At 43.0% G+C, this 13,090-nt stretch overlaps 1 protein-coding gene across 4 annotated transcripts in view; it reads right to left on the bottom strand.

Annotated features, from left to right (window-relative positions):
• MYH16 (myosin heavy chain 16) overlaps nucleotides 1–13,090 on the bottom strand; it is a 1,042,471-nt gene that overhangs the window by 72,460 nt on the left and 956,921 nt on the right. For all 4 annotated transcript variants that reach the window (XM_086930547.1, XM_086930548.1, XM_086930550.1 and 1 more), the window contains one exon: nucleotides 734–926. In XM_086930547.1, coding sequence (XP_086786673.1) covers nucleotides 734–926 — 193 coding nt within the window. The remainder of the gene's footprint in view (nucleotides 1–733; nucleotides 927–13,090) is intronic.

The raw sequence follows: 13,090 nt of genomic DNA, 5'->3' as shown, positions 1-13,090 counted from the left end.
AAATTGGTCATAAAGTTGAAACAAAATGGTTAAAAAATCAGCTGCAAAAGATTTCCCCATTATAAAACTGATCAGTATATTGGGTACTCCAACCTGAATATCACCAGTAAAAATGTAATTTGGACCAGACAGCTTTTGTGCTGTGTTTACTACAGCATGGAAGTTGGGATTTTTGTGAGATATTTTTATCTGAATGTACCTCATTATTTCGAATTTAGTAGGTCTGGAGTACTTATTTTTTACATCTACAGTTTGAAATAGTTTCGTATTTATTTATTTTTATTAATTTGAGTTTTTCTCCAAGTACTCCAGTTTTCTTGTACCCTTTTTTTCAATTCCCTTTTTAGTGCTGATAGGATGTAACCTTTCTAATCCCTTTCTTTGTCTCTCTTCCCCTTTCTTCTCACTTTCATTCTGTTTCTGCTTGACTCCTTTCCTTTTTTGTTTGTTTTCTTTTCTGTTTTGCCTGTGTTTTTTCAAAGGAGTGCCCCTGTGTCCTCTTTGATTACACTTCACCCCTTTCTTCTAGTTTCCTCTTGGAATGCATTTCCCTGGTCCTGTTCTATCATAATATCACCTTTTGTATTTTGTTCCAAAATTTGGAATATTTACATTGTTTTTAGGAATATATGAATTGAGAAGAGATACATTTCAAATGTTGAGGTACTAAAACACATTTTTCCCTCATAGATACGAAACTGAACGAAATGATGCTCGTTTCTTTCAACTATACCTTCACTTGCTGCTGTAATTTTTTCCCCAGCTTCACCAGCTCTCCGTTGTTTTTATTTGACAGTTCCAACTGTATTTCCAGCTCATTGACATCGTTTTCTAATTTCTTCTTCGCACGCATGGATTCTGTCCGCCCTTTCACCTCTGCATCCAGGCTGGCTTGTAAAGAATCTATTGCACGCTGGTGGTTCTTTCTGTGGAGACATGTGATGAAGATGTTATAAAGTCCCCATAACCAGTCCTAGATAGGAAGACATTTTAAAAACATGTGTTTTATATGTAAAAGCAGACAGTGCGCGTGATGCAAAAAATAGTGACACAATTTCTTCGTAAGAGCATACATCCTGGCTGAACTACAAACCATATGTTTGCTGTAAAATTACGTTTTGAATGACTATATAACACAAAGACTTAGGATATATTTTTAAACTGGGGCAGGGCAAACAAAAAAAAAACACGCTGATATTGAACCACATGACCAATAGCATTGCAAAATATTGCATCACACCGTTCCCTTTCGTTTTGTACATACTCCCTACAGCCATGCACAAAGTACCACAATGTCTTCAACTACTACCTGAGACCAAGTCAAGTTGACAAATGGGAAATGCACCTCTAAAAAGTACACCGTTCTGAACTCATCTGGCATTGAGAGCAGGCACCTCTGCTTTATAAAGCTCACAGAGAACACCCATTAACTTCCCATAGGTCTCCAGGCGATGTCTAAGTGTTCGGAGCAAGTGGCTATTATAGAATGGCAACCAGAAATGTCTTGATATGGTCTTGAATGTAATGTAGACCAAGGAGCTGTAATGAGAAGTGATAGTAATGGCATAAAGCTGCATCTCGTTGGGTGATTGACAAAATTCCTCTTACAGCTCCCCTGCTTTGTACATGGACTTTGGAGAGCCAGTTAGAGAAGGAAGTAAAGAAGGCCTTAAAATAATATGGATCACGCCATACCTTTGTAAGGACATCCCAAAATGTCGCTGTCCTCTACTTCCTCAACACTGGCCTGGGCAATCCAAAAAGACAGGCCTTTAGGTGGAGGTTTGTCATGCACTGCTGATGTTCAGCCTGAGAAATATCTGTCCCCAAATTACCTAAGCTTATTGCTTACAAAAATAAGGATGAATGGCAACCAATCTACTGGAGGAACTGAGTGAGCTCCTAAGAGAAAGATAAATGGTGTAGTAGAGGAGCAGTGGACAAAGGAGTCACAGTGCGACAAAGGAGTCATATTCATAGGTCAACTACTGATAGGTAATACCATCAAATCCTTTGAAACTTTTTTAATTGAATTCCATATTGAACGGTCACAGCTCTGGATGTTCCTTCAAAAACACTGCTTGAAATCTACACTTAATTTGTTACAACTATCAGTAGTAGAGTCCCCTACCCATCGCACCCTCAAAATGCGGAGCAACTACAGAGGCATTGTCTCTGGTTTCTATTCTATGTTAATACAGGCAATACACTTCAAACCAATCTGGAATACTCTGAAGGTAAAGTGCCAAACCTCTTTAGAACTAGACTACTCAGAAGAGGACTGGTCACCTCTTCTAGACCCACAGGCCCAGGGAATTGAGAGAAGACAAACTAAAATTCAGCTATAATAAAGTACTACCTATCTGGCACTGGTTTCCCCCAAAACGTTATTAAGCACAAAAATACACTGCACCCTGCCCAAGGGGGTACCTTGAGCCTACCTTAGTGGTGACTCACGTAAGAAAAGGGAAGGGTAGCGTCTGGAAAGTGGGTGCACCAGCCAGGTCGAAATGACAGTTTAAAACTGTGCGCAGGCACATTAATGGCAGGTCCGAGATACATTTACAGGGCTACTCATGTGGGTGGCGCAATCAGCGCACTGGCATATGATTTACAGTACCTGGGCACACACATTGCACTGTACTAGGGACTTACCAGTAAATCAAATATGACAATAATGGGAACACTAATCCATAACACAATGTAAACAGGAAGAACTTGTACTTTGACACATATCATCAGTGGCAAAGTGCCTAAAGCATCTAGACCAGCAACATTGAATCCTTTATTCAGCAAAAATCACAGGAAACAGATGCAAAACAATAGGGGAAATTACGCTAAGGATGCCAGGTCTAACAAGTTCCTTTTTCATGTTTGATATGAGTGGAATGGTAATGATAAATCCTCCTTACCGGTGAAGTTGGATTTAACATTACTATTTGGAAATGCCACTTTTAGAAATACAGTGATGTAGTACATTGGTGCCGATAGGGCAGTGCACCATTCCAACGAGCACGCGACCATGAACAAAAGATGGAATTGAGAAAGGGTGAATATTATTAAAAGATGGCGTGCATTCCCTATCTTGCAAAATGTAAACTTTTAGAAAGTAGACATTTCTCTGTACTTACTATTCTTTGTGCCTGAGAGCCTGTCTATTAAACACGTCTGGGTTAGGAGATAGATACACTTTGTGCATTTCCTCTAGACAGCCAAAAACACAGGAAGGACTGGGTGTGACAGAAAGCTCATCTGCATTCTGATAGCCCTCCTGGGCAGGAGGGGGATGGTTCACACTTACATCAAGTAGGCTGTGTCCTGTCCTCAAATAAAGTACTGATTTATCCCCAAGGGTTAGCCTGACAGACAGTACAAGGCTGAAAGGGATCCTTGTGCAATTCATAGAGTTCTTTTGTGGTCACCCCCTACATCAAAAGCACTTTTGTGAATAAGTAATAGGTCTCTGACCTTCTCAAATCAGACAGCTCTGGGTCTTGATCTGAACCTCTGTTGTAAGGACTGCTGTCACTGTGCTGCTTAAAGGACACAATTTGATTGCTTTTTTCTTGGAATGACTGATTTTCACCTTGCTGCCCTGCTGCCTGCTGCTCCCTGACTCTGCTGGAAAGAGAGGTGGACTCTTCCTTCCCTATGAATTATCTCCAATGGCTTGCTGGCTTGTCTCCTGTCTCAGGGACACAAAAGTCTTCCTACGATTCTGCTTGTGCTGCTGAGCTCTGCCTTCAGTAAGTCCTAACCCTGACCTGAGGTGACCCCTCCAAGCTCGGGGCCTCAGAAGTGGGTTCTGCAGATGCTTTCATCACCTACCATTCCTGGGCCTTTGAAATCAAGCTTTTGGGCTATTACTCTGCTGCAACCTCAGGCTCTCGCTTAAAGGATCATCGTGAGCCACCGCAGCATCGAGTCCTCACACAGAAAGCATCATCACTCATGACCGTGAGGCCCAGTCTGCCGTCCACGATGCCTATTCAACTCTTTGCACCTGCAGGATCATTGCTAGTGAGGCTCCACTTGCTCCGGTCTAGCGTGACCTAAAGTAACCTTTTAGTGCTATTGATTTCTAAGCAATGTTTTGGGTTCTACCTATTAGTTTTTTGTTGTTTTGGCCTTGCTTTATGCATAAAAATATCATCTGCATTGTGTGGAGTATTTTTGTGGTGTGTTACTGTGTGTGTTGCACACATACTATACACATTGCCTTTGTAGATAAGCCTGACTGCTCTGTGCCAAGCTACCAGAGGGTAAACACAGGTTGGTGCGTATCTAGCGCACCCTAACTAGAGTGGTTGTTCCTGCTTGGCCTGGGTGTATACGTCAGCCAATCAGGAATGCCATTTCTAACACCTCGGCTCAGTGCTGGAAATGGAAAGATCCTTAGGAAGATATGAAACATTTTCTTTGGTCTTGCATCGCTTTGCGCCTCTTTTTCGCAATATATATCGAATCATCTTTGAACTTGAATGGAATGATACAGCTGATTCTTACTTTCAAACTACTCCTGCTGCATGACACTGAAGACAAACCTGACCTGACTCCACACCTGAAATGTTAGATTGACACTTCTCTGGCAGTGCCAAAATATGCAACCTTAGGTGCTGGAAACAAAGTCCCCTCCCTCATGTGATAAGTAGCTCCAAGACATGTCTACTGTACCATCCCATGAGAGAATTTTTAAGGTATTATTCGGTTAACAGGCTATTTTTGAATCCATATGGTAGCACTAGCTCTCCCGACCGGACCTACTAACTCCAACCACTGCCACCTCAATATCTCCTTGACTCTTGTCTTTAGTCATTTGCCAATATCCTGACTGCTTATAGGACAAAATTACTAGTTTATTGAAGCCACTATGTATATGGTAGTTTCCTTTGAGTGACTAATTCTCTATTACCTTCCTTTGACACTCGGTATAGGTCTCTCCCCCTTGCCCTTCTAGATTCCGTCAAGAGGATATTCAGATTTTGGTCTTCTCCTGTTAGTAACTTAATACTTGTTTTATGTTTTGATTATATGTTATTGGAGCTAGATCATGCTTATGTGTATTTGAAAATCTAATAAAGAATTGAAAATAAAATAAGCACCAGAACAATAATACATTTGTGAAGTTTTTTTTAGGTGCAGGCAACAAACATTCAACTATATAAACTTAATAAACATGGGCTAAATGTGATCAATATATGTGACTTAACTTGCTGTTGTAAAACTGGAGTCAGGAAATGTGATGGGTGAGGAACAATGAAAAGCTTTACAATTTTTGTTGACATGTTCAGACTATGTATGAATTAAGTGGCCTCTCATCAGGACAGAATGCGGTTGTGGAGTAAAATGAAAATGGTTACAATACCAACAATAATGGCAGTGAACACAGAAATCAAAAGTGAATGCATGATTTCTACTTCAGGAATGCTCACATGATTAGTCTTGCATGTCACTTATTCTGGTACCTAAATGGGTGTTACAGGTAATGCCTACATATTTGTAGTATACTTTGTGGACCAGGTGGGTGCCTGGTAATTAGTAAAGACGATTACAATGTATAGAATGATGTGGTCTAATAACTACACCAGCAATAAAGAATGATATGAACATCTAGACATTTACAGACGTTTTCTCTCCAGAGTTTTATATAGCACAAACTTGACACGAAGGTATCAGGTATAAGAGAGCTTTACATGAGCACCAGTTGTGTTACATAAGGACACATTCATTTTTTTAGGCATGAGGAGATGTGATTTTCCCAGAATCACAGGATGCTGAGTTGTAGCCATGAAGGTGCTGTAAATACACACTGCTGCTCGCTGTTGCCATATAACTTCCACCACATGGTTACAGGTAAATAAAATAAACCAATTAGATAAGCCCAATTTTCAGTATGTTTTAGGAGGGAAGCATGTGAAATATACTACTTTTTAGCCGTGGTACAGCAGAGTACTAAATTCAGTAAAATCGGACAGGAAATGAAAAAATGATGCCCGTTACTAAAGTCTGTAACATAACCAATACCAGATTTTGTTTTGTGTCCTGGTCCTCCTGTCCTCTTCTTTTCTTTTACCATTCACACAACAAATGGGTTTGGAAGCAGCATGAAATAGCTTCATAACATGATCGAGGGATATGGGTCAAGTCCCCTACTATATCTCTTCTTCTCCTACCTTCTTCAGACACCTGTACTTCTCCAAGTCTTTATAGCATCTGAGTCCTTGTTGGCACTGTTAAGCATCAGTTTTCAGATCCGATCAATGCCATTACCAACACAGACATGCCCATTTTTCCTTACAACCCTCAACCTATCATAGTTGGCTCAATGGTATTGTTATTGTGAATTGTAACTGCACCAGTGCCCCCTACTCTGGATTTTCCTAAAACTGGAGGAACACATACAGAATATTCAAAGCTTTTCTGACAGGATGATTTTGACATTCATAATCGGGAGTTGTTATAACTCCCTTGTTTTCAAAAAGCCCCTTAGCTTCCATGTTTGAACTACATTCAGAGTACAAATCCTCTGTCACAGCTACAGAAACTTGGTTGCAGGGGCGGCTGGTGACATTTGAAAGTGGTGCTGCATAAAATGATTGGCATACTGCACTGTAGCGAGTAAGCGTAGCAAACGAGCCCGGACAACCTATGTGGGTTCAGGGGGGGTTTCCCCCGAGAACATTTTGAAAAAAGAGAGGAAAAATTGTACATTTTCAAGTAAATTTGAGAAAGCAAGAAGGTTAATAAAGCAATTGTGAAAGTCCAGTTATTACATTATTAAAGAGATGTCATATAACATACGTAGCTGCTTATTCAGTATAACCACAGAGCTTCATAAGACACTTTGAGATGTTATGTTATCAGAGCTTATGTAGCGCACAGCTGCCCCAGCAAAAGGGCGTTCCTTCGCTTCCAACAACAGAAAAAATAACCTGGTTGCTACAACGGGATGCTCTAACAAAACAGAGGCGAGAAAGCTATTTTAAAGGATAGAGGTATGTTTTGATAGCTTTTCTAAAATCCAACAGACCCTCCAATCCACGTATATGAACCGGCAAGGAGTTCCATAATTTGGCCGCCAAGCAACGGAAGGAACGTCCTCCCACTCAACAACGCTTCACCCGGGGAACAGTGACCAAATGCTGCCCCAAAGAACGCAATGCGCAGGGTGGAACATACGGGGTCAGCAAATTTCAGAGCAGATTAGGCGTAGCAGGTTTCAGAATCTTAAAAGAAAAACATAATGTCTTAAATTGAATCCGCTCCGCCATAGGGAGCCAGTGAAGTTTCCGGATCGTATCGGCAATGGAACAAAACTGAGGGAGCCCCGACAAGTCTCTGGCCGCCGCGTTCTGGATACACTGCATCCGGATAATCTCAGCTTGATTAGCACCCAATAACAAGGAACTAGCATAGTCCAGATGAGAAAGAATAGTCGACTGGACTATCAGCTGACGAGTTGAGGGTTCAAAAACCTTCAAAAGAGGATTAAGACCTTGCAAAAGGCCGAAGCATGTACCTGCAACTTTTTTGGTGTGGACACGGAAACTAAGAGAAGAGTCCACCCACACCCCTAAGTTCTTAACCTCCTCCGTAGGTTCTGCCGTCTTGCCTAGAGCATTCGGCCACCAGTGCTCACCCCACAGGCTTGCATTCTTTCCGACTAACAGAACTTCAGTTTTATTTGCATTTAGTTGAAAATAATTCGAAGTCATCCATTCAGCCACTGCCGTCAGGTCGCCTCTGAACCTAGAGGCGTTCAAGGTAGAATCGTCAGCCAGTGCAACCACTAGCTGCGTGTCGTCCGCATATGAGACCATCAAAAGATTCCACTGCCTGGCAACCACCGCCAGTGGCTGAACATATAGGTTAAACAATATGGGACTCAGAGCCGAGCCCTGAGGAACCCCCGGCTCAATGGAATGGACCTGTGATAGAAAAGGAGGAGTAGTGACACGGAAGGATCTTCCAGTCAAAAAGGATCTAAACCATTCCAGAGCCAGGCTCGTAATACCTGCCTCCTCTAGACGTTGAAGTAGAACACCATGTGAGACCGTATCAAGGGCGGCACTAAGATCCAGCAGGATCAGTGCCACTATTTGACCAGAATCAAGAATGGTGCGCAGGTGTTCAGTCATGGCCAGGAGAGCAGTCTCTGTACTATGGCTGGAACGGAAGCCGTGTTGCGATGCATTAGAGTGTTATTGGAGGTCCAAAAATTGGTTAGTGTGATGTTGACATGTGCCTCCGCAACCTTCACCACCCAGGGAAGAAGAGAAATAGGCCTGAAGTTCTCAGGTTTAGCTGAGTCCAGCGCTATTTTTTCAATTTTGGGGGACACCCATGCCAGTTTTGACTGCGCCGGCACCATAGCTGATGAGAAGGAAGAGTTAATTATCTGACGAAGAGGAGTCAGAAAAAGTGGAAAGGACTGCCTAAACTGAGCAGGCTTTAGAGGGTCAGCTGGAGAGCCGGATTTAATTTTCGCACTCAGCCTAATAAGCTCCCCATGAGAAATCTCAGGAATGACCATAAGACTGGAACTCGACCTCGGTCTTGGAGGGATATGCCCAAGGGGAGAAGTCATAGAAGGAAAGGATATATAAATAGAACGCACTTTCTCCACAAATAAAAAGGAGGCCAGTTCTTCACAATGGAGTTCAGAAGTGATTATAGGCGCCAAATTTTTCCTGGCTCTGAGATCTTTTAAGATCTTAAAAATGCATCTGGCAGGGTAGCGCTAAGCTTGATCTCATTGGCATAATAGGCTGCCCGAGTCTTACAGATGGCTCTATGGTATGATTTAAGTTCGGCCACATAGGGTGCTTTTTTGCCAGGATCATAGTCTTTCCTCATTCTCGCTCTGTTCTTTTACAGGACTTCTTCAGTGTAGTCAAAGCATCGTTGTACCAGATTCTGGAATCCTGAAGGCGACCCTCGAACCAGCCCGCCGGAATGAGGGAGTCCAGCGCCCGTATCATCCAGACACAAAACACCTCATAGCCTGACTCCACATTATTAAAAGGACCCAAAGGGTCAGCCCTAAGAAGTGCATGAAAGTCCTCTAAGCTCAATTTCTGCAAAGGCGGTTTAAAAACAGGTCGCTGGGTGGCCTTGCATAACGGCTCTGATATAGGGAAGGTCATTTCTACCAACAGATGGTCAGACCAGCCCACGGGAGTAGGAATCGCCAGGGTTGCAGACTCAATGAGAAAATAGGTTCTAACAGATGGCCACCCACATGCGTGGGGCTAGCGACCAGTTGGTTAAGCTGAAATGCAGCTACATCTGCAAGCAAGCTACAGATGGTCTTGTCTTGCACAAGATCAAAATGCAAATTCAAGTAGTCAAAAATACTAAAGCTGGCAGTCCCCATGGCAAGCGTGTCTACCACCTCCAAAAGTGCATTTTTAAAACTGATGGCTTGCCATGGTGGCCTGTACACCAGGATCCCTGAAAGGGTCAAATGAGTGCCCACGGTAATGCTGAAACGTGCACATTCGCACCCCTCTACTGTTTCCTTAGTGAAAAGACAGGAGTAGCAGGATTTAAAAATCACTGCGATGCCACCCCCCTAGTCTCTCTGTTTATCGTACAGATAGAGTAATCCGGAGGTAGAGCTAGATTTGGCTCAGCTACCATATCCCCATTAAGCCACGTCTCCGTCAGAAAGAATATATCCGGAGTTTCATCAGTAATGAGGTCTTAGATTTCAGAATGATGTTTAACTAATGACCTCACATTAAGCTGCAAAATTTTCAGCCGTCGCTGGGGAAATGTGGTGAAAGGGAGTGGAAGGGACAGAGGAGTAGGGAGAGCAAACATATCGCATGGGCAACTAATAGGCCCACTCAAAGGGTGTAATGGAGGAGCTTTACACCGATTAGCTAAGGGATTCATTGCTAATAGATCTTCAGTGGAAAAAGTACAGACTCCTGGCACGTCTCGACCAGCATTTCTGGCGAGAGGCGACGTGTTGGCGCAGACCGGCGCAGACTAGCTTGCCTTTGGCGCACCACTGGCGCGTCAGATGGGCTCGCGCGCCAAATCACACTTAGATAGGTAACAGGGAGTGCAAAACAACTAGACTGCCATCCAAGATGGCGTCTCCAAATGCGCAACCGGAAGTGAGGGTTTCCGGCCCTCGGTTTCCCTTCGCCCTTCACAACAATCAGCCACAGGGCTGCGGTGGACTGGGGCGCTTAAGAACAGGCGAGCAAATCAGGTAAGTAAAATAGTACAATGCAACCACTTTAAAAAACAATGAGCAAACATTAAAAGCAAGTGTTACACCACGACTGACAACAGAGCAAGGACTGAGTTTTAGATTGCAGTAACCCAACGTAGCAGCAGTTTGTGAGTCTGCTGTTTAAACAGTGAAAAAAGGCGTGCCGCCATTCAAGATGGCGTCTCTAAGTGCGCAACCGGAAGTGAGGGTTTCCGGCCCTCGGTTTCTCTTCGCCCTCCACAACAATCAGCCATAGCGCCGTGGTGGACCAGGGCGCATAAGAACAGGCGAGCAAATCAGGTAAGTAAAATAGTACAATGCAACCACTTTAAAAAACAATGAGCAAACCTTAAAAGCAAGTGTTACACCACAACTAACATCAGAGCAAGGACTGAGTTTTAGACTGCAGTAACCCAACGTAGCAGCAGTTTGTGAGTCTGCTGTTCAAACAATGCTTTGCTGAGTAATATCAAAGGAAACATTTTTTTATTAGCCACACTGCTGTACCAAGACTCCAAAAGGCAATATGGAACCAAAAAAACATCAAAAAGGATCAAGGTGTTGAAAAATAACCTTGAACATAAGCTTCCAAGCCCAGGACATGAGCTCAGCAGCACCCACATTTTTAAAGGGCATTCCTTCCTCACCCAGGGAATTGGAAACCAAACACTGGGGAGTATTCCATGTTTAACACGCCAGAAACCAGCTCCCCACCTTCAATCTTTATGCTGAACAAATCAAACATTCACCACCAGTCACAGATCTCGGTTAAATCCATTTCTTTTTGCATGCCAGAACGTTTATATGTAAAAACCAGCCTGAAAAACACAATGACAAGGCAAAATTACAAATTATACGGAAAAAAAGCTCAATCTTGCTTATAATAGGTGCACATGACAACAATAATCGTCATATCGGTGGCTGATGCCTGCTCTAAAAAGTAGACTAGGTTCACTAAGTGTGACTAGGTGGCAAAGAGATCAAAGAAATATTGCAAAATTCCACAAAAAGGATTTCCATACAGGTAAAACAGATGAGTAAATGTACAAAGAAAACATGAAAGCAATAAGAAGGTCACCAAACACCACAAATCATCTGCAAAAAAGACAAATACAACAGGTGCACAGTAAAGCCTTTCTATTTCGAACAGCCCTACCCTAGCCAAACTCTTGGAAAAATGTGTTCTCCAACAATTGACAAAACACATTGACCTCTTTGATCTCCTTGACAATCACCAATCTGGCTTTAGAGCAGGGCATAGCACTGAAATAGCCATGACTCACATTATCGATGATGCGTTACAAATACTCGACCAGAATGGATCATGCCTACTCATCTTGCTAGATCTCTCCTCTGCCTTCGATACGGTCAAACATGAGAACCTGATTGAACTGCTGAACCTCAGAATGGGTCTATCAGGCTCAGTGCTCAATTGGTTTACCTCATTTCTTCAAAACCGGACCCAAAAATTCAAGGTCAATAAGCTGTACCAGTAACTCTTGGAGTACCACAAGGGTCCGCACTATCCCCTACACTATTCAATCTTTTCATGGAACTTCTTACTGTCTTGCTGCAAGCATCTAACGTCCAATTTCACATGTACGCAGATAATACACAACTCTATCTGAAGATTCATACTCTTGAAGATGTCAAACTACTTAATCAAACGCTGTTGAACACCCAAACATGGCTACCTGAGAACCATTTCAAGCTTAATGCACTCAAAACTGAATTCCTACTTATAGCTCCACCCTCCAAAATTCCCCTCCTCCAGGATTGGTTCAAACACCTCACGGCATTCAACGTGCAACCAACAATCATTGACTCAGCTAAATCTCTGGGTATAACCCTTGATGGCAACCTCAACATGCATAAACACATTGCCAACGCAAAAAAAGGAGCAAATTTCCAGATGAATATTCTAAGGAAACTTAGACCCTTCCTACCAAAAAACGACTTCAAGACGGCAGTTGAAGCTCTAGTTATCCCCAGGATCGAATACGGAAGTGTCTCTCTGTGCGGTCTCCCCAAAGCTACAACAGCACCACTAAGAGCCACCATCAACGCGGCAGCCAGGCTCATCACGGGCTCAAAAAAAAGGTCCCACATCTCCCCTGACCTAAAAGCATTGAACTGGCTACCATGGGAAGCCAGAATTCACCTAAAAATAGCATGCTTGACCTACAAAAGCCATTCACCATAAAGCACCCAGCTATCTCTCTCGGAAACTGTCTATCTCTGGAGGCAAGAGATCCACAAGAAGTGCAGAAAGCCTATTACTATTATAAACCACACAGATTTCATAAGGCGAAAACGTACAAACGCTCCTTCTCAGGGATTGCTCCTAGGATTTGGAACGCACTACCCCCAGAAACCAGACTTATCACATCTACTGCACTGTTCAAAAAGGCGATTTTCATGGAAAAATTCACATGAGCTTTACTGAAAGACATGACTTATATAGATGCAAACAGACAATCTACATGACTCTTAGGCTCTCTTGGCCCGCACCTTTCTCTGTATCCTATTTGGCACAACGTAGGATTCAGTTTTGATCTACCTCTCTCATTTGTTGTATTTATGCACACCATGTACAAGCTTCCCTGAAATTGACCCTACCACCTTGACACAACTGGTGGCATCCATTAAGTCAGGCTCACCTGCTGACCCGTGTCCACCCGACATTCTCCGATTAGCAATCCCGATCCTAGAAGACCAGATCTTACACCTTCTAAACACCTCACTCGCTACTGGCGCATTACCTACCTCCTTTAAAGAGGCACGCGTCAGACCCCTGTTAAAAAAGCCCGGGGCAGATCCATCCAGCCTGAAGAACTACAGACCTATTTCTCAGTTGCCATT

Source organism: Lissotriton vulgaris, chromosome 7 (assembly GCF_964263255.1).
Source record: "Lissotriton vulgaris chromosome 7, aLisVul1.2, whole genome shotgun sequence".
In the NCBI taxonomy this organism is placed as follows: Eukaryota; Metazoa; Chordata; class Amphibia; order Caudata; family Salamandridae; genus Lissotriton; species Lissotriton vulgaris.
This window is presented reverse-complemented; position numbering and strand designations above follow the sequence as displayed.